Source organism: Castanea sativa, chromosome 7 (assembly GCF_040712315.1).
Source record: "Castanea sativa cultivar Marrone di Chiusa Pesio chromosome 7, ASM4071231v1".
Classification (NCBI taxonomy): domain Eukaryota; kingdom Viridiplantae; phylum Streptophyta; class Magnoliopsida; order Fagales; family Fagaceae; genus Castanea; species Castanea sativa.
In genome coordinates, this window is record NC_134019.1 from 15,820,622 (window position 1) to 15,846,675 (window position 26,054).

General features: G+C 34.7%; 2 protein-coding genes across 2 annotated transcripts; one reads left to right on the forward strand and one right to left on the reverse strand.

Moving 5' to 3' along the window:
* The first annotated feature begins 211 nt into the window (after positions 1-211).
* On the forward strand, positions 212-10,837 carry LOC142644038 (uncharacterized). Its single transcript, XM_075818727.1, has 4 exons — positions 212-696; positions 1,184-1,478; positions 6,705-6,936; positions 10,077-10,837. Exons 1-4 carry the CDS (start codon positions 212-214, stop codon positions 10,835-10,837), a joined length of 1,773 nt encoding a protein of 590 aa, XP_075674842.1.
* Positions 10,838-13,657: 2,820 nt separating this feature from the next.
* LOC142643625 (dynamin-like protein ARC5) lies at positions 13,658-26,054 on the reverse strand. The gene is made up of 17 exons (XM_075818320.1): positions 25,652-26,054; positions 24,683-24,847; positions 24,469-24,591; positions 23,376-23,597; positions 21,871-22,004; positions 21,664-21,756; positions 20,327-20,390; positions 19,804-19,852; positions 19,552-19,634; positions 18,322-18,479; positions 18,142-18,202; positions 16,950-17,012; positions 16,715-16,815; positions 15,632-15,689; positions 14,642-14,989; positions 14,083-14,247; positions 13,658-13,982 (listed from the first exon to the last, which is right to left on the reverse strand). The coding sequence occupies exons 1-17, from the start codon at positions 26,039-26,041 to the stop codon at positions 13,890-13,892; spliced, it is 2,370 nt and encodes a 789-aa protein (XP_075674435.1). The 5' UTR covers positions 26,042-26,054; the 3' UTR covers positions 13,658-13,889.

A 26,054-nucleotide genomic window follows, 5' to 3' on the forward strand; every position in this document is an offset into this window, starting at 1 on the left:
TGGAAATTGGTTGTGGATTATAGAGGCATAGGGATTATAGAGCTAGCTCGTAGATTCAAGTATTCTGAACTCTTCTCTGCCACACACGGATTTGGAGAGAAAAATATTATTGGGTCAGGAGGATTTGGGAGAGTTTACAGGGGGCTAGTCCCTAGCATTGGAATAGAAGTGGCAATAAATTAAGAGGGTTGCTAATTATTCATGCCAGGGAATGAAAGAATTTGTTGCAGAAATAACAAGCATGGGATGCCTTAGGCATCGAAATCTTGTCCAACTACATGGGTGGTGCCGTAGACAAGACAAGCTCCTTCTTGTTTATGACTATGTACCAAATGGAAGCCTCGACAAGCTTTTGTTTGATAGTGAGGAGCAGAGGAAAATTCTAACTTGGAAGCAAAGATACAAGATCCTCATCGGTGTTGCACAAGCATTGCTCTACCTCCATGAAGAATCTGAACAAAGGGTGGTTCATAGAGATGATAAGCCAAGTAATGTACTTCTAGATGCAAACCTCAATGCAAGGCTTGGGGATTTTGGCCTGGCTAGGGCTTATAAACATGGTATCAATCCGCATACAACTCACATTGTGGGAACACTAGGGTACATAGCGCCTGAATTTACAAGGACTGGGAAAGCCACAACAAGCACAAATGTGTATAGTTATGTCATACTACTGCTAGAAGTAGCATGTGGAAGGTGACCGATCGAGGCAAAAAAGAACCCTGAGGAACTACTGTTGGTGGATTGGGTAAGATAACTACATTCTCAAGGAGAGATTATAAGAGCACTTGCAGCAGTGTAGCTAAATAGCTATATAGCTATTTTAGCTCCACCAAAACACTAAAAAGAAGCATGCAGCAGTGGAGCTAAATCTATATTTTTTTAGCTCATTGCTACAGTGCACATCTATAGATAGATGTGCACTATTCATGAGAGCTAAAAAAAAATTAATTTTTTATTTTGTGTTCACATTACCTTTTTATTGTGGTGTTTTTATTGTAGTGAGATGTATTATTTTATTGTGGTAGATATATTATTTTATTGTGATGTTTATATTATTTTATTGTGTTGAAAGCTAAAATAGATCCACTGCTGTAACATGTATGTAGGTAAAATAGATAAAGTAACTTTTGGTGGAGCTAAATTACTAAATTTTTAGCTCCACTGCTGTGGATGCTCTAAGAGCAGTTGAGCCAATACTGGATGATTGTGACCCAGATGAAGTTGAACTCGTGCTTGTTCTTGGTTTGCTCTCCTCTCTACGACATCCTGACAATAGGCGTAGTATGAGAAGAATTCTTCAAATCCTACTGGGAGATGCTAGCCTTCCACCGCTACCATCTGACATTCACCTCGAAGAGTCTAGGGTGATGGAATTCTCCAATGATTCTGATCCTTCTAGTTATAGAATGACCTCATCATTGAGCAGCAGTTTCACAAGCTTTGACAAAGTTGTTGCTGTTAGTCCACATGCACCGGTTATTTTATAAGTCTTACAAAGGTAAAAATAAACTCAAGATACAATCAATTTCACAAATAAAACCTTACAACATAACAATGAATGTGGTTATATTATAAGTATTACAAAGGTAAAAATAAACTCAAGATACAACCAATTTCACAAATAAAAACTTACACCATAACAATGAATGTGATTGACCACATCATAGTGTAGTAACTAAAGTTCCTATGTACATTTTTAATTTTGTATTTAATTTGACTACACCAATTTGTCGTCGCTAAAAGTTAATTTCTTACCACTTTTAAAAAGTAGAAAAAAATTCCTTCCGTAGCATTATCAAAAACCTATTAGCAACGGCACTCATGTGATCGCTAATGTGTGCTCAAGACCAGCCCTTCCACTAGGCTAATTAGGCCATTGCCTAAGGCTCCTATGTAGAAGGGGACCCCAAAATTTTGAAAAAGAAGGGGTAGTAGAAAAAATAAATTAGTTTCAAGTGAAACTTTAAAAAATCTTGTACATTTTTGTGACCAAAGAACAAAAAATCTAAAACATCCATGTAAACATTGATATCCAAAAAATTCTTTGGTCTAAACAAAATCAATTATCCCAAAAATATCATCCTTAAACTCTAGACAAATCAAAAATCAATTGGAAAAAATGCAAATCCGATCTAAAAAATTACCCACAAAACAAATCAAAAATCTTAAATCCCTAAAATTTGCTCATACCTTCTCTCTCTCTCTCTCTCTTTCTCTCTCTCTTAACCAGATGATGATAGTTTGCAATAATACTATTTTAAAGTTGAGTATTTTCTCAAACATGATGTTTATTATGATATTGATGGTTTAGAATTATTTTCAAAGTTAAAAGTTTTAAAAGAAATTTTACAAATAAAATAATATACTTCAATTGACATACTAAATTATATAAAAATGTTAGATTCATTTTCAAATGCATGCATTGCTTATAGAATTCTACTAACAATACTTGTTACAGTTGTTTCAGCAGAAAGAAGTTTTTCAAAATTAAAATTAATAAAAAATGAGATGCTAGAAGAACTTGAATACAAAAATTTAATTAGGCAATTTGCATCTCAAAATGCAAGAAAAATATATTTTAAATGAAATATATTATAATATAAAAATATTAAATAAATATTAATTTAATTAATACATAAATATAATATAAAAAAATGCTACATTTTTGTTCTCGCCTAAGGCCCCAAAATGTCTAGGGCCGGCCTTGTGTGTGCTTTAGTTACAACCACAAATTATCGTCGCAAATGTGTGCTTAACAGTGAGAACTTTTTGATTGTGACTAAAGACCAAAATTCTTAGTGAAATTTGGTTTTATTTTAAAAAAATGTATAAAAAATTATTTAATAAATCATTAAAGTAATTCATTAACAAAAATCCATATTGGGAATGACTTCTCAAACCTATTTAAAATTATTTCCAATACATTTGAAATCAATCCAAATTCTCTTAACGGAATTTATAATTAACTCAAGTATAAATCTTAATGAAAATTTTACTATTTTCCAAAAATTGGGGTTACGTTTCAATTTTCAATAACTTTTCATGATTACCAAATTTTGACAACTTATTTGAAACAGATTTATAAAATGCCAAATTTTTTTAATTTTTTTAAAAATTAAATAAATATGTAATTTGAAATACTAGGTAAAATAAAAAAAAAATAAAAAAAAAGTCGAGAGTGTTTAGGTTGAATGATCAAAAAGAAGTTTGTGAATGTCAGTTTTCGAACAGTATCCAGGCCCAAGTTTAAACAAGGACCCCGGACCCTCTAGTTGTAGTTTGAAGGAATTGGGTCTGGTTCACCGCAACTAAATGGGCTGTTTACAGACCAAGTGGTGCACAGGACAAGACTCCTGCAATAAACATACACTAGCAAGCGAGAATATGTGTATCGATCAACAAGAAAACAACAAAGGAAGACAAATATAATAAAGAAAACACAGCAATAATTGTTCGAGATCCTCAAATCAATAGAAAATATTTCATTGGTTTTCTTAATTATGGATTACAATATGCTCACTAAGACGTAATACAAGGTTCAAATTATCTCAAAAATTACAGACTTAGATGACTATCTAAGTCTTTAAGACTTGTAAAGTTTGAATCCGAGTATATACCGTAGTGGCTGTTTCTGGGCAACCGGGAGATATTTCCTTGTTTTCTGTGAGTTTTACAAAGTTTTTTCTCAATGATTCTATATGATTTCCCTATTGCTAAAAATGCCCTTCAACGTTGGCTGCTTCTCCCTTTTATAGTGCCACTTTAGGGTTCTGGGGTACCATTGATTCTTCCCCCTTGGCTCCCTGGGTACTAGAGCCCCCTGTTTGTTCCAGCCCTTCTGACGACTGATTCTTTTCTCATTTTCCATAGTTCTATTCTTTTGGTGTTTTTCCTTCGAAAGTGTCTTGCTGACCTTCCATTCTGAGGTGCCTTTGGGGGACCTGACCTTTAACTTTGCTCCCTCCAAGTTTTTTCTCTGTCTTCTCTTTTCAGGCTTAGTCCCCTTTTAGCCGCCCCTCTCATTTTGTTATTTTTCTTGGTAAGCTAAGTCCTTCTCTGCCAAATCGAAGGTTTCCCCAACTATTTCCTTTCGTGGGTATCTTTTCTAGGTTCCCTGAGGTACCGGCCTCTTGTTATTGAGTCGTTGCTCTCCAAGCCCTTTGGCTTTGTGTTGCATCGCTGAGTGCTTCGAAAAGGACCCATCTCCCTTTCGTTCCTAGTGCCTTATGATCCCCCTTTGAGCTATCTTAATCCCACATTGGCCGTGCTGCACACCCAGAGGTCCCAAGTAGCCTCTGATATCCTGGCTCAGCCCCTTTCTTCTGGACTTTCTTTGGTTCCTCTGATTCTGGCGGGCTGACTTCTTTCCTTTCTCCTTTTGTTTTATGGACTCTAAACCTTGTCTCTTCACGGATCCAAGGTCTCAAATCCATCATCCTTTTTTATTTTGTAAGCCCAATCTTTCCTCAATTTTTTACTTCCCATGGGTTGGCCCAATGTGCCCTTTGTTTGCGCCTTTTATCATGATTTTTTTTAGACCTTAACAAAGTTTGATCAAGTATGACCAAGTTTAACTAAAAAAACAAAGAACTAGACAGTGTTTGGATTGAAACATGAATGATCATAAAGAAGTTTCTATCAAGTATGGCTAAGTTTAAGGGCCCGTTTGTTTAGGCATTTACATTGCACAAAACGGCAGTTTTGCGAATCACGATTCCGGGATTGCGTTTGGCTAGGCGATATCTGCGGGATTGCGTTTTCAATTCCGCAGATTTTCGAGATTCCGAAAATGAAATTTTCTACGGCTTTTTCAACATTGCGTGGTTGGGACAATTGGGTTGCCGCTAACTGTTTTGCGCAGTTCAGGTTATTTTTACCGAAATCCCAGCCTATCCCTTCTCCATATATATATATCATTAGTCTTGGTTCTCTCCTCATCAATTTCACAATATTCACTTCTTTCTTCTTTGTTATTGCTCAGTTGCTCTCTCTGATTGTCGTCATTGTTCTGCATCACGATTTTCAGGTAAACATTCTCATATCTCATTAGTCTTGGTTCTCTCCTCATCAATTTCACGATATTCACTGATTTCTTCTCTGTTATTGCTCAGTTGCTCTCTCCAGTCGTTGTTCTGCATCATGATTTCCAAGTAAACATTCTCCATTACCCATCTCTGAAATAATTATATTGATTTGGGTTTTTGCATGTTAGTTTAGATGACTGAATAAACTCAAAATATTAAAATTTACATGAATAAGTGATTTGTTGTTGCTGCTGTTGTTTCTTTACCGGTTGTGAAGTGTTTAAAACAATTTCAGAGAGATGAGGTTGATCAAAACCATTTGGATTGGATGGGATTCATTTTTTCTTGTTGAAAAGTATATGGGTTTGAAGAATATTTCAGGTTGTTGTTGTTGTTGCTGTTTATTTACTGGTTGTGAAGTTAAAAAAAAAAAAAATCAGATAGATGGGGTTGATGGAAAGTTTCAGGTTGTTGTTCTGATGTGCTTTTGCAGTTTAAAAGTGGTTTGCAATGCGTTTATGTGTTTTTTTTTTTTTTTTACAATTATCATCAATTAAATTTATGATTCATTAAAAAATTTAGGCATTTGTTTCATCCAATTTGTTCTTGCTGCCTTATAAATTGAACCTACACTTAAGCTGAACTTAGAATGCGGCGAGATTAGAATTTAGCTTTCTATGATGAATAGGCAGGGGAATGTGGCTGCTCACACGCTTGCTAAGTGGGGTAAATTCTCAGTTTTTTATTTTATTTTTTTATTTGTCTATGGAATCCTTCTCATTGTGTTTCTAGCTTTGTCCTTATGCCTTTTGTTTTTGCCTTTTGCTTTAGGCAGCTAGTTTATTGTGTTGTTGTTTCTTTTCAATTTTACGATTCAGCTAGAAAAAGAATATAAAAAAAAAGATTGGTTCACGCATGCCCATCTACAAAAACATTGAGAAACAACAAGATGGTTCTCAAACACATGCAACACCGATCAGTCATGAGTCATGATGCTTCAGATCATCTTATTTCTGAGCCAAAAAATTTATTTATATATTCTTAGTTAATAGAAGGCTCCAACCACCGACTTTTTCTATTGCTAGTTCTGTCATTAACTAATTTTTAACTAAAATGTATTGCTACTTTATTACGTGTGAAATTGTTTTACCTATAACAGAGTATTGTTTGTAAGAGCATTGGAATTTTTACATATTTAGTTGAATATTGTTATTAATAAACCTATATTTTGTTTAGATGGTTAAGAACAAGGAGACTTCAAATCCCAACACCAAACAATCCCAAAATAGCTCAAATGTTAGAGTTCAATGGCCATCAAGAGTAACGACTATCTTTTGTGAAGCTTGTGTGGATGAGGTATTTAAGGGTAATCGACCTAATACCCACTTTAGTAAAAAAGGTTGGACTAGGAACTTGTTATAGGATGGTTCAAGAAAGATTCCAACATTCTGGTGAGACTATACACATACATTTTCATAGGGTTCTGAAACACCTTAACATAATGTTAATGAATATCTTCAAGCATTCTAACCCTACATTTAGTGCAGTTCCAAGACATATGCAAAAGAATCCATTGTACATGCCACACTTTTAGGTATTCATGTCATACATTCTAATTTGTTTCTAATATTTGGTAGGATAATTTCCTAAGTAACTAAAATTTATATTCTATTTTAGGATTGCATTGGTGCCATTTATGGTACTCATATCCAAGTTGTTGTTGGAGACAACAAGAAAGATCCATATTATAATAGAAAGGGTGTGACATCTTTTAATGTGATGGCAGCATGCGATTTTGATTTACTTTTCACATTTGTTATGGCTGGATGGGAGGGTGCAGCACATGATACACGTATTTTCTTATATGCTATCCATCGACAATCTGTTAACTTTCCAAAACCACCACCAGGTATATAAAATTTTTATACATTAAATATGTATGAAGGATATTATTTATGTACATCTTACATTTTTTTTTTCTTTTGCTAGGAAAATATTATTTAGTTGATGCTAAATACCTCTTAAGGAAAGGATATTTGCCACCTTATAAGAGACAGAGGTATCATCAATTGGGATGAACATGACTTGGCAAACCAAGAAGCAATAGTAGTGGAGAAGGTAGTAGCAGACAGACAAACGTTGAAAATATACAAAATGTGGAGATGAAATTTGTTCGTGACAAAATAGCTTGATCCATTTGTGGGTTGTAAACAATATTTTTATTATTTCTGTTTTGGTGTTTTGGTTTATAAGAACTTTTTTATTATTATAATGGATTGTCTAGTATTGATATTGTTGGCAATTAACATTTTAATATAATTATTTTTCTAATCATTTTAATATCTTTTTCTTGATGAGTTATTTTTAGTATTTTAAATTTGATAAACTTCTCTCCATGAATTTCAACAACAAAAACATCATTATTGTTGTTATTATTGATGTAATTGTTACGTTTAATTACATATTTTCAATAATTAAAAAACACTGATCACAGGAAAAATGACAATATAACATTAAAAAAATAGTTAAGTCCTCTTTTAGAATTTACATTCAAAACAACTATTTTTAAAACAGCTTATCCAAACGCTTAAATGGCTTTAAAAATAGAAAACGTATATTTTCACATTTTTACCAAACACTTATCTGTGGTTTTTAAAATGGGGTTTTTAAAACGCATGTTTTAAAAACTAGTGTTTTTAAAACGCACATTTTGAAACAGCTTATCCAAATAGGCCCTAACTAGGCTTATGTTTATATGATCTAATGGAAAACTCGGCTCAGTTTATATACTATTTTACTTCCTCACTAGTCATCATGTTGCATGTCCAATCACCAGTCAGCTCAGAGATTCTAAAAGTTTTGTAGTTTAATTGGCATATCCTCATACACAACGTGCTTGAGAGTTTAAGACAATGTATACATTTCTAAAACTATTAAAATAAAGAATTATATTAACGGATGCCTTTAAGGTAATTATTAGTAAACCATAATAGGAAAGTTTTGACAATAATAAAAAGCTATCAACAACGTTTATTATTTCATCATTCTTCCACTAAAATATTTCTAATAATAACTTCTATTCTAAGAAGATATGATAGTTAAATCCGTAAATGGCTCGTGGTCTGTGGATGCTATTTCCAAACCGCCCCTCGGTATTTTACCATTTGGCATTAGAAAACTTTATACCTCACAAGTTTCCATAGCAAACCATCCAATAAGTTGGCACTAAAAAACTTATTTACAATTTTCAATAGCAAACCATCCAACTTCCAAGTTGACACTAGATAACTCTTTACTTCACAGGCTTCAAAGGGGCATGAAATTTGGGGGATTCTAGCCTTTTACCCCTATTTTTAAAAATATTTGGCAATATGCCCCTGTTTCTAAACTATTTAGGTCCATGCTTCTGTTTTGAAACCCGATTTCTTCAAAATCGAGTTTCAATGAAGAACTCGATTGGTTTAAAATCGAGTTATGCCTGATCAAACTTTAAAAAAAAAATAAATAAATAAAATTGCATGGAACTCAAGTTCCATTGAAAACGTCGCTATAGGTGTTACTGAACGCCGCTATAGGTTTTGGGCTGATCAAACTTATAAAAAAAATTGCATGGAACTCGAGTTTCATTGAAAACGCCGCTATAGGTATGGAACTCATCAAACTTAAAAAATAATTGCATGGAACTCGAGTTCCATTGAAAACGCCGCTATAGGTGTTACTGAATGCCGCTATAGGTATGGAACTCGAGCTCCTTGAATTAGAGTTCCATGCATTTTTTTTTTTTTTAAAGTTTGATCGCCCCATACTCGATTTTCTACCAATCAAGTTTTTTTTATTAAAAATCGATTTTAATAAAATCGAGTTTCGGAACAGGAGCATAAACCTAAATAGTAAACAGGGGTATATTGCTAAATATTTTTTAAAATAGGGGCAAAAGGCCAGAATCCCTATGAAATCTGTTTACATGTAATCTTAAAGGAAATCAATGCGCTTTTTCAGTCAAAAATTGAATGATGGGGTTGAGCTCATTTCTACTTGAAGATAACTCCACATCCCAAGAATACCAATATGGACTAGCATGGAGAATGTGGATTTTTTTTTTTTTCTTCAGTCAATGGACGTCAAAAACTCAATTATATTTCATTATTATTATTATCATCTAAATGACACAACTTGCTCTCGTAGTTTAATCATTAAAAAAAGAGAAAAAAAAATGCTCTCATAGATTTTTTTTTTTTTTTTTTTTTTTTTTTTTTTGCTGAATGAAAAAGGAGGTCTTTAGTGTGGGCTCATCGACCCCACGCCACGTGACGGTAATGGGTAATATTACGTGTATCACACAGGCTTTGCTGGGACTATCGCTCGAACCGCTCCTCTCTAAGTGCAGAACGAGGACTCCTACCATCAAGTCACACCCCCATGTGGTAAATGCTCTCATAGTTTTGCACAAGGAAGTTCACTTTGACATCTAGTTTTGCGTAGCAATATGACCATGCAAGCAAGCAACCCATAATTTTTCATTTTATATATGGAAAAATGTGTGTTCCTCGAAATTTTCCTTGTCAAACTTCCAAGAAACTAAGCAAGTCCCTATGAAATTCAACTATTCCCATGTGGTCGCCAATAAGTAGTTTATACCAATAAGATCAAGGTTCCACTACAACCTACAAGTCAGGTAGAAAGGGTAGCTGAAAACTGTTTATATGGTTAGAAATATCATTTCAAACATTCTCTGCTGCAACTAGTCTACTACAATCATTCTTTTCTCAATTTTCTACACTTTCTCTACCTTTCCAATTATCAATATATGTCCAAACCTGTCCCTTTCCATTATAGGACAAAGACTCTGCTTAGTTTCCTTCTTAGCCAGGTATTTTAATCCAATCCAAGTTTTTGATACCAAACAGCTAAAACTAGAATTTACCTTCACACACCCATTTATACATTAGGAGGCATCCCAATCCAAGGTGTACTTCCCACACCAAAAACAGCTTCAAAAATCTGAAATGGAAGCGTTAATTGTCTTCTTTTTGCATCTCTTCGTTCTAGGGTCAGTAGGTTCAGAGATTGATTTTGTGCATAATGGATTTCTCCAAGCGAATTTAAGCTTAGATGGAGCTTCATATGTGAGATCCAATGGCCTACTGGTCATAACAAATGATTCCCCCAAGGTCCTCGGGCATGCTACCTATCCATCTCCTTTACAATTCAAACAAACCAAAAACAACAATAAATCAACAGTTTTGACCTTTAGCACTAACTTTGTGTTTTCCATTGTTCCTAAGTACCCTGATCTTGGAGGACATGGTCCTGCTTTTGTTCTCATGTCCACCAAAGAACTAAATGATTGCCTTTCAACCCAATTTCTAGGCCTTCCATATAACAATACTACTAATCAATTCTCCACTCCAACTCTAGCAGTTGAGTTTGATACCGTCCAAAGAAGTGATTTCCAGGACATCAATGATAATCATGTAGGAATAGATATATCTAGCCTGGTCTCAAACATATCCAAGCCAGCAGCCTATTACAACTCCACAAGCATTAATGATAGGAATACCATTTTTCTCAAGAGTGGGCACCCGATTCAAGTGTGGATTGATTATAACAGCCAAGAGATGTTGATCAATTTATCAATATCTCCTCTTGGCATGCCAATGGCAGATCGGCCTTTGATATCATACCCGGTTGACCTCTCTTTGGTTATAGATGATTACATGTATGTGGGGTTTTCTGCCGCAACTGGTGCAATCTCAGCCACGCATTATGTGCATGGCTGGAGCTTTAGGATTGGGGGCAGGGCTCCATGAAGAATGTGACCAAAGAGTGGTTCACAGAGATGTAAAGCCCAGCAATGTTCTAATAGATGCAAATCTTGATGCAAGGCTTGGTGATTTTGGCTTGGCAAGGATATATGAACATGGGAACAATTCTCAAACAACCCACATTGTAGGTACACTAGGGTACATGGCGCCTGAACTCACCAGGACACGCAAGGCTACAAGTACAGATGTGTATAGTCATGGTATATTAATGCTTGAAGTAGCATGTGGACAGAGGCAGCTCGAGCCTCAAAAGAATGCCGTGGAACCGCTACTGATTGACTGGGTTAGGGAGCTACATTCCAAAGAAGAGATTACCCAGGCTGTTGATCCCACATGGATGACTATATCCTACATGAAGTCAAGCTTGTACTTAGTCTTGGTTTACTTTGCTCTCATCCTCATCCTAACTGTAGGCCTAATATGAGAAGAATAGTGCAATTTCTACTAGGAGATGTAAGCCTACCTCCCCTACCCCTTGACATTCACCTTCAAATTCCGAGGGCAATGATGGAACACTGGGATGTCTCCCCAGATGATTCTGATCCTTCATATGGTAGAATGACCACATTTAAGAGTAACAGTTCCACCAGCTTTGACAGGAAAGTTTCTGTTAATCAAGGTACCGGGGTTACCTTCTAGATACAACAAAATAGAAGAAAGAAGCATAACTTTTGTTCTTTTGATTCACTGTACTGTGTACCTGAAATGGCTAAAGAGATTTCTTGACAGTTGTAGGAAACTAAAGAATTCATGTCATTTCTGTGTCTGAATTTCACTCTGCTTCCTTTTGCAGCATCTCCTTTCTGTAATATTTATAGTCATATTTTTTGCTTTTGAGCAAAAATCTACTGTAATTGATCAAATAGAAGGGCAAAGGCAAACCAAAACTAATAACCAATTTGAATCTATTACTGCTATCAATTTAGGCCTATTTGAAGGTTAAGAATGGAGGGTTAACTGTTTAATTTATAATCTTATTTTATAAGTGATCGGTAGGATTATAAAAATAAGGCTTATTCCAATTTAGGCCCATTTGAAGGTTAAGAATGCAGGGTTAATAGTTTAATTTATACTCTTATTAAATAAGTGATCAAGGCAATGGAAGGGTTGCTTTGAACTTTAGGTGAAGAATGCAGATGTTAGAATCCATACTGGAATATATAGCCATGCCCATTGATGCAACTCAGAGCATCATGGTTGGGTTGGAGGCCAACCTCGGAATGGCATTCGGGTTTTGGGCTTAGCAAGCTGCACACACACAACTAACCCCTGCGCTACAAATCAGAGTTCCAAGATACAAATGAAGAAAATAGAGCTAATTCAAATTGGTTTTTTTTTTTTTTTCCTAGTGCACAGATATTTAGAGTAGCTAAATTAATTTGATTTTCTTCTGTCATGGACAAACTAATATACACTATGAGATGGTAAATTCATGATAAGTGATGATAGAACACTAACAGATCTTGTATACAAAAAATGAGTTCTACTATATCAAAAGCAGTGACCATTGCCACCATCAATGTTAGATCTTTTACTGCAAGTCTGTGGCATCCAATAAAAGGCCCAATCTTTTACATGGAGTATGTCAACAGCTGCTCTTAGGGCAATCCTTAAGGAGAATAAAACGGTCCCTACTACATTGGGAAGAAAGTGGCTTTGACTGCTTAGAAAAAGTGGGTTGACTGTATTGAGAATTCTACCTTGACAATTGCCGTTAGGACACTTAATAACATGACCCTTTTTACATCCACCCAAAAATTTCAAAGATCTAAGTGTTTTTGAACTTTTAGGAGAGAGACATTATGTTTCTAAGTACTCTTAAATGACTAGGCAACCATAAGACGAACTCATCAGCAGTTTCCACCCTACTTTCTATTTGCATTGATCCATCATGATTTCAGTCTGACCTGTGAAGCTAACCAACTCCCTCATTTCCTACAACCATATTATTAATCAAAAAAATTATGTGGGGCATATTATTAAGAAATTTATGTGCATAAATCTTGGCGATTGACAATAGCATTGCATATTATTAATCCTCTTTTCTCCTTTTTAGCTTTTTTTTTTTTAAATTTAATTTTTTTTTCATGAAAACACTAAACCACAATGTTTTGTGCACTTCACAGTAACACTAACGGAGATAGAGAGGAGAGGACCAAAACGAAAAGTTTTGAAAAGTGTAAAGGTGAAATTTTGGAGGGAGCACAACCAAAATTATTTTAGATTTCATTTTTCAATTTTAAACTAGATTTCCTTTTGAGGAAACCCTTAAAAACACCTATATCAAGGAAATAAAATTTTAATTCTAAAATTACAAAAACTACATGAAAATATCAAATGTAACAAATGAAAAAATAGACCCCTGTTCTACATTAGATTTTGCCTAGTTCTTTTTTCCAGTCCATACCTACCCATCCTGTCTGCATCAACAGTGCTCAAATTTATAACACAGGAACCAAATTAACAACAATCTAAAACTTGGTAGGCCTATTCTTGCATTTTCAAGGCATACAGCCTGATCATTACCCTATAGATTGGCACTCATAAAACTGGGGGAAAAATCGAAAAAAAAAGAAAAGAAAAAAAAAGAGTGTTTAAAGTTGCTCAAAAGTGAAAGAATCACATAAAATTTTTGGGTCATCAAAGTTACAAATATGACTAGTCATCACAGAATAAAACAACCTAATCTGCAGCCATTTACTCCCTTATGTATACTTCATTTTCACTCATAATTGAGTTCCTAAGTGAAATATTACTGATATATTATTATCCAATAGTGAAATTCTATAATCTAAGAATCATATGAAAGGGAATACAATTAAATCAGCATTGACATTAACTTTGAAGGTTAATTAACCCGTAGCATAATAAGAAGCAAACTAAAGATACTTCATATATAGTATGCTTATAAAAATTCCTGTAATGACTACTGGATCATTCTTCTTTCAGAATTATATAATGGAGAAGCGTCAACAGTAAACTAACAAATGAATAATGTCATCTCACACTTCTGCATCTGCAGCATTTTGGATCAGGGTCACTTCGTTGAGATCGTGGATGGCTTTGTCATGACTTCGTGTGAACTAATCTGCTCGTGTATTTGTCTGAATTTCTCTTTAAGCCTCTTAATCTGAGAAAGCACTATCACATTGGTCAAACAAACAAGAGGAAAAGGGCAAATACCAAGACTGACAGTCTTGGAAAAAGATGAGGAAAGATAATTGCAATACCCTTTTCAGCTCAATCTCTGTATCTCGCTTCTGCAGGCCTAATGAATGTTGTAAGTTAGTGATGTCGAAAATATTATCCAAGTCATCTTCAAAAGCAGATTCCAAGTCCTCTCGGAGGAGTGCAGGCAACTTGTCTACAACTGGCATTAAAAGGAAGCAGTTGAACTGCAAAAGAAAAACAAATAAGAAATAATGGGAAAATAAAAAAGGCCTAGAAAAGAATTCATCAAAATATTTTTTAAAAATCATATCTTTTTTCCTCTCTGTGTTGTAAATATAGTTTCACCAGCAAGTTGTGATAAATCAGCATATACTTTAGCTAGTAAACAGCATAGTAGGGGGAATAAAACTAACTACAGAAGGACAGAAGCATGACATGTAATAAAATGCAGAAAATAAAAGCAAGCAAAACTGACAAAATAAAATAAAATGTTAGTATTCAGAAACATGCTTGAAATGTCCATCATCCAATTAGCACTGTCTCCCTCATCACTCAGTTGTTATTATTTCCATTGAATTAATCTAGCAATGACCAGAAAGTAGGATATATATAACCAACCTTTAACTCCGCAGATGCCAAGAAATATTCTCTTATGCCATGAAATATCTGTTGTACCAAAGCATAAACAATCCTTTCAGATGATGGAGCAAGCCTCCGATTCCAAAGTGTACTGTCTAGAAGATCAGCCAACTTTGTTTCTGTTGTCTGGATAGAAGAGCTTGAGTCAGTACCCGAGGCCAGATGACTGAGCTTTACATCTGCCCTTGGCTTAGAGTCCTGCTTCTCATAGGCAACAGATCCCAATGATGAATCAGGGGAAAGACCAGCAGACAAAGGATTATAACCGGTGTTGGACTGTTCTGTTCCTCCAAATGAGTCTAAAAATTGACGTAACCCAGCCCGATTCTAAAAATTGACATCAACAGTAACATGATTAGTAGAGCAAATAAATTGCAGAAACTAGTTACATTTTACATGTTCTTGGCTTTTAATATAGCTATTGAGAGTCACATCGCAACAAATAAATCATGTTTTGTTCAGTTTTTTTTACCATTCAAAAGCATAAAAATATCCTCTCCATATGTACTATACAAAAGCCTATATTATGTACACATGCGTGAGATGTCATTCTATTCCATTAGCATATGAAGGCATGTGCAGACATGCAACGGCAATACTCTTTTCTTTAGCATTTGAAGGCACAAATATATCCTTTCCATGTACAAAAACTTCAAATTACACAAACACATACATATACATATACATATACATAAACGTAGAAACTAAATAACAAAAAAATTCAAAATCAAAATATAAAATATAAAATAAAAAAGCAAACAAAATTACCCCATCACTAAAGTGACTAAAATGAAAATTAATAAAAAGAAAAAAAGTTATTCATGCTTATGTAAAATCCTAGAAATGGTTATATACTTAGCATAGGCTAATATAAAAAAGAAAGCAAAACCATTTAAAATGCAGCACAAGAGGGGTTGGATTGGCTATTTTCATGGGCATTTGAATGCCTCACAAATAATCTATATTAACCTTATTGTGGAGGGACCAAGTGACATAACGGGTGGTACTTATTAAATCCTCCATACACCTGCAGCAAAACATTTTGAACAATGAGAGAAGATATCAGGGGCAAACATGACAGACGATTTTTAATAAGCATCATGTACACACAATATCCTAAAACATCTTATGAACAACTGAGCATATGGAAAGCGTGGAAAAGACAGAGCCAAGGATATTCTTTGATGAAACAAAAAACTTTCAGGTTCTTTCCCAATGTACACCACCATCAATAGAATTAAAATATGCATGAGTACAAATTACATCCTTGTGGATAGGGGTAACTTTAAGTTACCTCCTTAGCTTTTTAGAAACTGTCACTAAACCTCCATATGGTTTGGATTAAAATGAAATCATCACATTTTTTTTCCCAATTGACAGATCCCTCATCACAACACATGTCGCATGATGGAATCTAGTCCTTAGAATGGGCGGGAATATAGCTATTATACTTTCAAATCCAACATCAGTAGTTGTTTTTCTAGAGGTGACCAAATGGGGTGGGTGGACCACTCTAATTGTGAGATGACCAAATGGGATGAGTTCCTAGAGTTGTCTTAGGAGTGGACAGTATATTTTTTCACAACATATATGATGCTGATCTCTAATGCTCCATAATTATTTCCAACGCACAAAACATCATTTTTGCAGTGTACGTCCAAAAACAAAAACTTTAGAGAACACTGCAAAACATGGATACAATGCCTGACATTTTACGCTAATATTGCCAAAGAAGTAAATTTTTGCAAATTAAGAAATTGAGAAATTGACAAGAAATTAATTCCTGGTAGTGAATAGTTGGAGAAAGGATAAAAAAGAAAAAATTCATGCTCAAAATTTCACCGTTGTCTATAAGTTCAGTAACTGTAAAGGTTTTTATAAATGCAGACATCTATTTTTATGTTTTAAAGCAGATATTCTTTATCAAGACAAGGGCCATTGCTACCTTCTAAAGCTTATGATAACTATGAGAATAATGTACTGGCATGTTATAAATATAAAAATTCAAGATATAATCAAAATAATATAATTGTAAAAGAGGAAACCAGTTACTTTTCATGGCAAGCTCTTTCAGTAGATTCAGCAAAGTTGTTAAAGGCAGTAGCAACACGCCTGAGAAACACTTCATGGCCACTTAAATACTCGCCATCTTTCTGTTGAAACCAAAGAATAAAGGATGAGTAAATTATAATATTATAATTTTGGATAAATTAAAAAAATGATATTTATGTGGTCTATAAACATAAGGGACAAAAGCCATCAATCCACAAACAGACAGGGCCCATACTTGAAGAAGATAAACAGAGATAGGAAGCAATCTCTTCAGAATGTGCAGCAGTCTACCACCCAACTGCACCAGAAAGTGAGAAATATTAGCTTTTGAGAGAAAGCAACAATAAGGGAGCCAAAAACCAAACCTTGTGATTTGTGAGAAAGAAGAAAAATTATGCAAACTATTCAATGAATGCATGCACAAATCTTTATTTTAAAGGGTAATTATTAAGGAATATAGTCAATCTCATTCACAAATAACATGAATAGATGTAGTAGACGGGGATAAAAACAAAACAAAACAATAAGAGATATTGGTAAAGAAAATTTTTGACTCACTAACGATTGACAAATGCCAATAAGCTCTAGCTCAAATGGATTTCCTTCTTCCATAAGGAGTGTAGGTTAATGTTAAGGGTTCAAAACCTACTTCAAAATAGTAATAGAAACAAAATTTTGGCCAACATTAAGCCATTGAATAAGATCCTAAATTACCGGAGGGGTTAATAATCATCCACATACCCTTTTGGAGTTTAATTCAATGACAAGAAAAAAATCTAATCTTATCTGGTACATCTTGCTGAACAATCATGATCATCAAAACAATATCTTGAAAATATTAAGTCATTATAACACTAAATCCCACAAAGAATTCGAGTCTGGTTTATGAATTTAATTAATTAGATTACACTGCCAGGTAATTTTACTTCCCACTCAAACAGGTACGCTAGGAGGGGATATTATCCCCATACTTTCTTTAGTTTTATCTTCTCATCTTCAATAAATCTCAAAATCTATAAATACAAAATTAAAAAATTGAATATTATTCATGACCTCAGCTATAGCTTAGGAAAATTTTCATGGATCCACCATAAGCTGATATATGCTTTACAGTAAATATTGGCAATTAAGAAACAATAAATCCATAAAAGGGATATAGCAGTCTATAGCTGTTATGAAGAGAGTAAGCCCACCCTTCTTCTAAAGACAGGTGTCACTCTCACAAGGCACTCCCTTTGGCATATGTTACTCTCTCACCCTCTGGACCTTCTCTATCAAATATCTTAATCTACCACTGAAATTTTGTTAATGAATTATACTTTCAAAAACATGACACCAACAGCTTTATTCCACTGCATGTGACATAGCTCACAACACCACAAAAGTCAAGAAAAAGAAAAATATTGAAAGGTAATAATACTAATCACCTGATGAAGAAAAGGTTCAAATGTGTCCCTAGCCTTTGCAACAGCTATTACACAAGCAGTCCTGATTTCTCACAAAAAGAAGGAAGAAAGAAAAGGGACAGTTAGAAAAATTAAAACAAATATTTATACAAGCTAATAAAAAAACCCACATACATGATGAAATTAAAAAACCATCATTACCTTGAGTAGTTTGTTCCATCATGAATATCTTCTACACCACAAGCATTTACAATTTCTTCCCGCGTAATTGGAGGGCATTTAATGCCTCCAACTACAAAACGAAATTCAGCCATGGCACGGTGATACTGTGCACCCCCATAAAGACGCATACCTGCATTCTACACAAAAATGAAACCCTTCTATATGAATTTTCTTGAAAATCTAAAAATTTTGTGGAACAATAAACCTTATCATTCGATAAATAAAAGGTTCACTAAATACTTATCCACATATTAGTATTTTTGAGAAGAAAATCTCTTTCTATATAGATTAGGGGACCCATTGAATTCTATCAATTAGGACATACTTATACAGTACTCCATCTCACATTGAACATGTATTGGGTCAATCTAAACTATACAAGTAATTACGAGAAGCTAAATTGTGACTAGTCCTTTTGGATAACATATGTGGCAAACAAGAACCTCATGGATTTGAGTGGAGGGAGATTTCCCTGCTTGGGATTTGGAATGGAAGTCACCTCTAACTGGGAATGTGATAGCATCATGCAAGCATGTACTGAGTTTCGCAACAAGTATATATTAGGTCGACTTAAGCCATATAAGCAATTACGGGAAACTCCAAATCATGACTTGTCTCTTTTTTGATAAGTAATAAGAATCATATTAATCATGAAGAAAAATCGAAAACAGCAAAAACAAGGTGTTCATGATGGTGAACACAAGAGACAGCAACAAAAAACAACAAAGATATGACCAAATCATGACTAGTCTTTTTGTGGAATCACACAAATGTGGCTAGTCTATCCTCAGGTAGTGACAAATTACAGGGTAGAATTTATAAAAGCAACTCAACTCTCTCAACATAGCCTTAATCCCAACTAATTGCAGTCAGCTACATGAATTTTTCATGATGCTCGACCATGTTAGGATCAATCTCCCAAGTTACATCTCTAATAATCATGTCTTTCCTCATAACTTTCCCCCACATCATTTTTCCCTCCTTTTGCCCATTTTGCTCCTTCCAAATTAACATAGAAAGAACAGACGAAACAAGTATTCAATATAAACAAAATAGGAAAATATTAAAAAAATATGACACTAAAATACACTATAAAAGAGAGATAAATAGCTTTTCAGCCAAGTAACGTGTGTTGAGTTATGTGGCACTGAAATATATAAAAGCTTCAGCTCATAAAAATGTCTAATGTCAGACAATTCTATGCCTTACAGGTATTAGCTTGTGAGGAAAATGAACACCATCAGCAGCAACAAATGCCCCTCCATTAATTCTCTCATCTTGTAGTGTTTCGCCTATAATAGAAAGACACTGGTTGTTCAGAATTGAACAAAGCAGAAGGAGAAGAAAATGACAAAACATTAAAATGTAAAGTGTAATTTCAGTTTCAATGATGAGAGTATAATGATAATATCAATTATATGTTTTAAGTTGTCCACGGTAAGCAACATCAAGATGATTTACCAAATTTATCTGGAGGTGCAACAACTGTCCCTTTCAATAGCAACGACAACTGAGTAATAAAGCATTGTTAGTTCAAATGGATAACCGTGAATAGGGATAATAATATTGTAACATCAGCAATGCCAATATCGGAGATAGATATGTTAGTGCATGTGGGTGTTAAACATGCCAATAGTATTGAAAATGTTCTTTTTTTTTTTCACATTTCATTTGTGGTGTTGTTTTTTTATTTTTTTTAGTTTTTTATTTGTTAAGTTTTTTTGGTGCTTAATATATACATTGTGTGCTGTATGGAGGAACTCTTTATTAATATATTTCATATTATGTGGAATTTAAAGTACTCTTCAAGTACAAATCCAACCACAAACTTAGCATTTCCTGAATAATTCATGCACCCTCTTTCCATTGCCAGACTCTGTCCACATTCAGGAATATGAAGCCACCTACAGAAATTAGATATTGGCATGTGACAGGACTAATAATTAATATGACTACTAGGGACTGATAGGGCCCTAATTGAGACCTTGGTCAAGAATAGATCATGAAATGCTCGTCCTTTCTCCTTTAATTTTACTTCATCCAGGGTACTGCACATAAAAATAAGATTAATAAATAGAAAGAAAAAAAAACTATAACAAAAGATTCATTTATTATTATCATTATTATTATTATTATGATCATCATCATCCTCATCATCATCATCATCATCATCATCATCATCATCATTATTATTATTATTATCGGTAAGTTACACATGCACGTAGTGAGTCTTGAACCCACGACTTCACCTTCCACACCGTTATTATAGAAGGAGGAAGCTCCATTTAGCCAAAATGTAAATTTGTGTCTAATATTGCCTTCAAACAAACAAATATTAAAAAAAGGATTAATTTTAGTAACTGACCCTAAGGTTTGAGCTAATGCCAACTAGGTTCAACACATTTCAAAATTGACCAACTTGGTCCTTAAAACTAGTTTCGTCCCTAAACACCGTTAGTGCCGTTAATTATTCTAACCCCTCTTTTCTCTCACTCTCTCTCTCTCTCTCTCTCTCTCTCTCATTTATCGAACCTTTGCAAAAGCCATGAGCTTCATAGCTTCAGTGATTTTCTGGGTATTTTTAATTTTATTAATTCACTCTCAGAGTGCATGGATACCACAATAAATTTGGGTTGTTTGTGAAGGCTAAGGTAAACTAAACGAGAGTGAGATATGGGTTTTGGTGGAATTAAGAAGAAAGTGAGGAAACATGGGTTTTGGTGGAATTAAGAAGAAAGTGAGGAAACGTTAAAATTTAAGGTTTTGCAAAGTCCCACAAAGTTATATTGGAGAAAGCAAGTCTTTTTGTGGATTATATTAATAAAGATTGATTTTATGGGTGTCGTTTTGGGTCACTGCAAAACCTGCTGTTGGGAGGTTTTTAGCAAAATGAAAGTGAATCCATGTTAGCAATTGAAGGTTTTGCAGAGACCCACATAGTTATATTGAAGAAATCAACAGCTTTTTGATGGGTTATATTAATAAAGATTGGAATGTGTGGGTGACTACAAAAACCTGTTGTTGGTGCAAAAGAAAGGTGTAGGGATAGTGAAGGTTTTAGCTACTTAGCTTGATGTTCTATGGCTGGGTTTGGCATACACAGAGAGAGAAGAGAGAGGGATGAGAGACAAGAGAGAGGAAAGAGAGAATAGAGGGATTAGAATAATTAACGGCACTAACAGTGTTTAAAGACCAAATTGGGTTTAAGGACCAAGTTGGTCAATTTTGAAATGTCTTTGACTTGATTGGCATTAGCCCAAGCCTCAGGGTAAGTTACTGAAATTACCCTAAAAAAAATGTTTTATGAGTTAAACTTGAGACCTGAGTTCCCGATTAATTTCATTCAGCTTTCTTGTTGTGCTGTTGTACTCCTTTTCTAGAAGTGGAATGATCAGTGGAACGCTATCCATATACCTTGCAAGCATAATCTTTGCAAATATTTAGCCACAGAATATTGCAGGAAAACTTAGAGTACTTTGACTAGAATAGGGGCAAAAAATAAAATGTAAAATGAAGAAACAAATGTACCTTTTCCAAAGCAATTCTTCCAAGAATAATCTGAGTTTGCTTACACCTATTCTACTTATTTCTGCCTTTGACAGTGTCCGGCCCAACTTCTCCTCCAAAGATGCAATATCTTCCACCTCTCTCAAGGATATAGCCTGCATTATAAAATTCACTCATGTTTTGGAACAACATTAGAAATAAAACAAACAAATAACCTTAACATATTCACATATCCAAATATTACAACAATAGACACCTCACATGTACAAAACAACCAACAAGCATTCTATGCTCAATTCAACTAAATGTCAACCACAATTGATTATTAAATCTTTGACAATTATTTGGGTTGGTTACATGAATTATATTTTCTGTAAAGCTTTGATGATCACAGCTTTCCTCACTAGCTTTAAAATGTCTTTTTTTTTTCTTTTTTTCTTTTTTCTTTTTGTAACTATCTACAATGTATTTATTGGTAATAGTTGCACAGGAATGAAGCATCACAAGTGAGTACTGATATTGTATCTTGCCCTTTACATTAAATACCCGACTTGACAAAAAACTAGAAAGAGGAGTGATTCCCTGTATTGTAATCAAACCTAACCAACTAGGGTTTAACCGGTGGTCAGACCATTGAAATCATAAATTATTCAACTAAAATAATAATTTTAAATACTATATATAAAATAAATTTATACTCATATTAGGAAGATGAAAGAAAATGCTATACATCCTCCTTTATTAATACCGCATTCCATCACGAGCTTTGAGCATTGAATGTTTAGACTAGCTTTTATACAGGTCTAACATTCTTTTCAATGTTGAGTTTGTTATGTAGCTCATTTACTCCCTCGATAAAAGAAGCAATGCAAAAACAGGTTCTAGTGGAGGTTTGACCAGTTGAATAGTTTTGAAAGATGGTTGACTTTTTCAGTTTTTGAGTGTGGATAGGACCAGCACACAGTTAAATCATTGAACAAGCTGGTTCGGTTCAGTTTTTAGAACTATGCAGAATGCTATTTTCCAAAGGAATATGGGTTATCATGCTACTAGAAGCATCACTCCCCTTCTGCTGTTAGTGAACTGTTGCAGTTTTCAGGAAAAAATTAACCTAATTAACTTGTTCTTATAGCAAATCTTGAATTTGTTGAATAATGCTTCATTCAGACAGCATACTTGACTAAATAGCATCAAAGCAGATAAAGAAGCCAACACTGACAGAACAATGATTATAACTATCATGTATAAGCAATTTGAATGATCCCATTTGATGCAAAAAGACCAACAGTATACTTTTCCTTCTAGAAAAAGACCAAACATAGTACTGAAAATGTATATGTCTAGCATAACTGGTTTAATAGCTTAAGGTAAGAGAACCAACAAAACAAACTGCAAAAGTAAAGGAAATTCGATGATAACATCAGGTAGACTATAGGAATATGGCAAAACTTCAGAAGTCTTAACACTACCATTCAAACTTCAACAGACTAGAATCGCTAGATAAGTCGATTAGTTGTAGACTAAACCTGTTTAAACTCATCATTTGTTCTGAAAACTGAATCATGTTCAGAACCAACTCTTCCTGAAGGCACAGATGTGAAGAAGGGAGAATCACCCAATACGAAGCCATCTAGTGTACATGCAGGTGGTGAAAGGAAGACTTCCACATCTGAAGAACGGGCAAATTGGGGTATTTTTGTATCAAGCTTGGTCGAGACAATTACTGTCCTTGAAAGCTCAGGATCAATCTGTAGAATATCATTAATATTATCAAGCTTTTGCACAACTTCATCGATATATACACTTTCTATGAGATGTGTAACTGGAAACTAAATTCAAATTTGTAATGTTTGAAGGATTGCAAAAAAATTTCCTGAAGGTAGTAGGCTCACTTAATTAGGAATAGGGATAATATTCATGGTTTTTTCTTTGTGACTTGCCCCACAAAATAATTGCAAACTCAATAACTCCAAGCAAAAGAAGACTGTTGTCATTTCTATAATACCAGCCCTGAGAGTATTCTGCACTTGTTATTAGAATTCCAATTAAATTGTCCATTGGGCTGCTGCGATGAGTAGAAGCAAGGTGAACTGAACTAGTTTAAGGTAGGAACAGGAGATTGATTGGTGATAAAATCATTTGAGAAGGATGCAAGATACAGGAGCGTCCAAGTCTAAAGCAAAGTGAACACACAAGTTCGCTTGGTCCTCTCACTGACTAGCATGGGTCCAGTCTATGTGTGTCATAGTTTTAGTTTCATTCTTTTCCTATTAGCTATTCTTTGGTCCATGCTCTTTTAAAGATTCCTGTGACTAAATGTTTAAAGAAGGGATGAGATCTTACTGATTAGTACAAACAGTCTCTTAAATAGTCATTTTAGGCAACATTGTGTCATCTATTTTAATGAAAATTCATCAGACTATTTCTTGCACTGCTAAGCCTAGAAACTGGTTATTTCTAGTTCCAACTTCAATTTTACTTTCTATCTTTTCCTATGAAGATGATCTGCTGTCCTAGAGTACTCTCCCTTAATGTCCTTATCAAACTAAGTGCAAAGTAAAGTATACAACTATAGGGGTAAAGTAATTAAAAAACGAACAAAATGAGAAAGGGACATACTTGCATAACAACCCTACGTGTAGTTGCATTGCTCCAATCACTACAATCTTCAAGACACAATATAATGAACTCTTTGTGCTGCATTTTAGCTCGCACAAGGGATTCCACTGCACGAGCTTGACTCTGCCAACAACAGAATGCAAAAACAATCACCCTTACAATCCAAATTTTTTATTTAAAAAGAAAAACAGTGGTTGAGTGTATTGGATTAAACCTGTAGCACTCGATTCTTTCGACCTGGAGCAGGAGCAATTAGTCCAGGAGTGTCTATAATGGTAAGGTTTGGACAATACTTATATTCCACTTTAATGATTATTTCCTTAGTTGAGAATTGACAAGGGTCGCGTTCCAACCTCATATTTTCAGCTTCAATGTAGGCCTACAGAACAATAACAAGAAGAAAATCACACTCTCACATGGATAACCAATTCAAATTGGAGAATTCTAACAAATTTTAAATAATAATAAAAAGAAGGCAAATGACACATTATATTATAAACTTTCACCATGTTCCCCCAAGCAATGCACAATTGACACCCTCATTTCAAAAAATTGTACCATTCTACCCCAAACCATCTAAATTAAGAGTGAAATTAGACCAAAATTGCGATTTTTCATTGCAACCAATAAGGGTATTTTTATAATTACATTCAATTTCCATCTCATTTAACTCCTAATTTAGACAACACGAGGCACATTGATACATTTCTTTCAAATCAACTGTCAATCATGATAGTTTGAGGCATCTTGTAAATGAGAACCACCCCCCCCCCCCCCCTCCCCCCCTTCCCAAAAAAAATGTTATTTGAATCTGCTGGAGCAACTAGTCCTCAATGAGTGTGATTTCACTAGACAAAAATTAATAAGGGTATTTTCACCAAAAGTCTGTAGCTCAATTGGTTGACATGTCCTCACCCCTCCCCCTCCCACATTGGTACAATTATTTCAAATTGGGATGTCAATTGTGCAAAGTAATAGTTTATGTAACATTGTAAATGGGTGAAAAGTTTAGAACAAAAAAAAAACTATAGTTTCCGTCAAGACCCTTGTAGCTGAACTGGTTTAGCACCTCTTAGTGTGTCCATGACATCAGAATTCAAATCATCCCTCCGCCATTGTAACTATCGAATTATCAAAAATAAAAAATATATATAAAATGAGAGAGATAGAGAAGAAATGTGACCTGAATTTGTTGAAGAGACTTTTCATCAGCAAGTGTGGAGTCAGAATCAGAGACAAGGCGGCAGAGAGGGAGGGTGCAAAGAGGGTTATACTTCATGTGGAGAGTAATGGGGCGCCTGGTCTTGGTGCCGCCGCCGACATGGTTGAACTGGAAACCCATGAGTGCTTCCACCAGTGCGCTCTTCCCGTCCGTCTGATGACCCACCACCAACACCGCGGGGGCCTCGAATGGGGTCTCGAACTCTTGAGCTAGACTGTGTAGCTCGTTGTAAGCCTCGTACAGCCTCCATTGCTTCTCCACTTCCAGTTCCAATTCCGTGTCCTCCATTGTAGCAGAAGAAGTAATGCCTAAGGAGTCTGACCCCTCTTCTTCACTTCCCTCCATTCTCATTTTATCACTGACA

Coding starts and splice junctions, on each gene's coding strand:
- LOC142644038 (XM_075818727.1), top strand. CDS start 212: ATGAAAGAATTTGTTGCAGAAATAACAAGCATGGGATGCCTTAGGCAT. Junction 1,479..6,704: donor CTGTTAGTCCACATGCACCG/GTTATTTTATAA, acceptor ATTCTATTTTAG/GATTGCATTGGTGCCATTTA. Junction 6,937..10,076: donor CTTTCCAAAACCACCACCAG/GTATATAAAATT, acceptor TCTTCGTTCTAG/GGTCAGTAGGTTCAGAGATT.
- LOC142643625 (XM_075818320.1), bottom strand. CDS start 26,041: ATGAGAATGGAGGGAAGTGAAGAAGAGGGGTCAGACTCCTTAGGCATT. Junction 17,013..18,141: donor TTGAACCTTTTCTTCATCAG/GTGATTAGTATT, acceptor TTTCTGGTGCAG/TTGGGTGGTAGACTGCTGCA. Junction 14,248..14,641: donor TGGCATCTGCGGAGTTAAAG/GTTGGTTATATA, acceptor TTTCTTTTGCAG/TTCAACTGCTTCCTTTTAAT.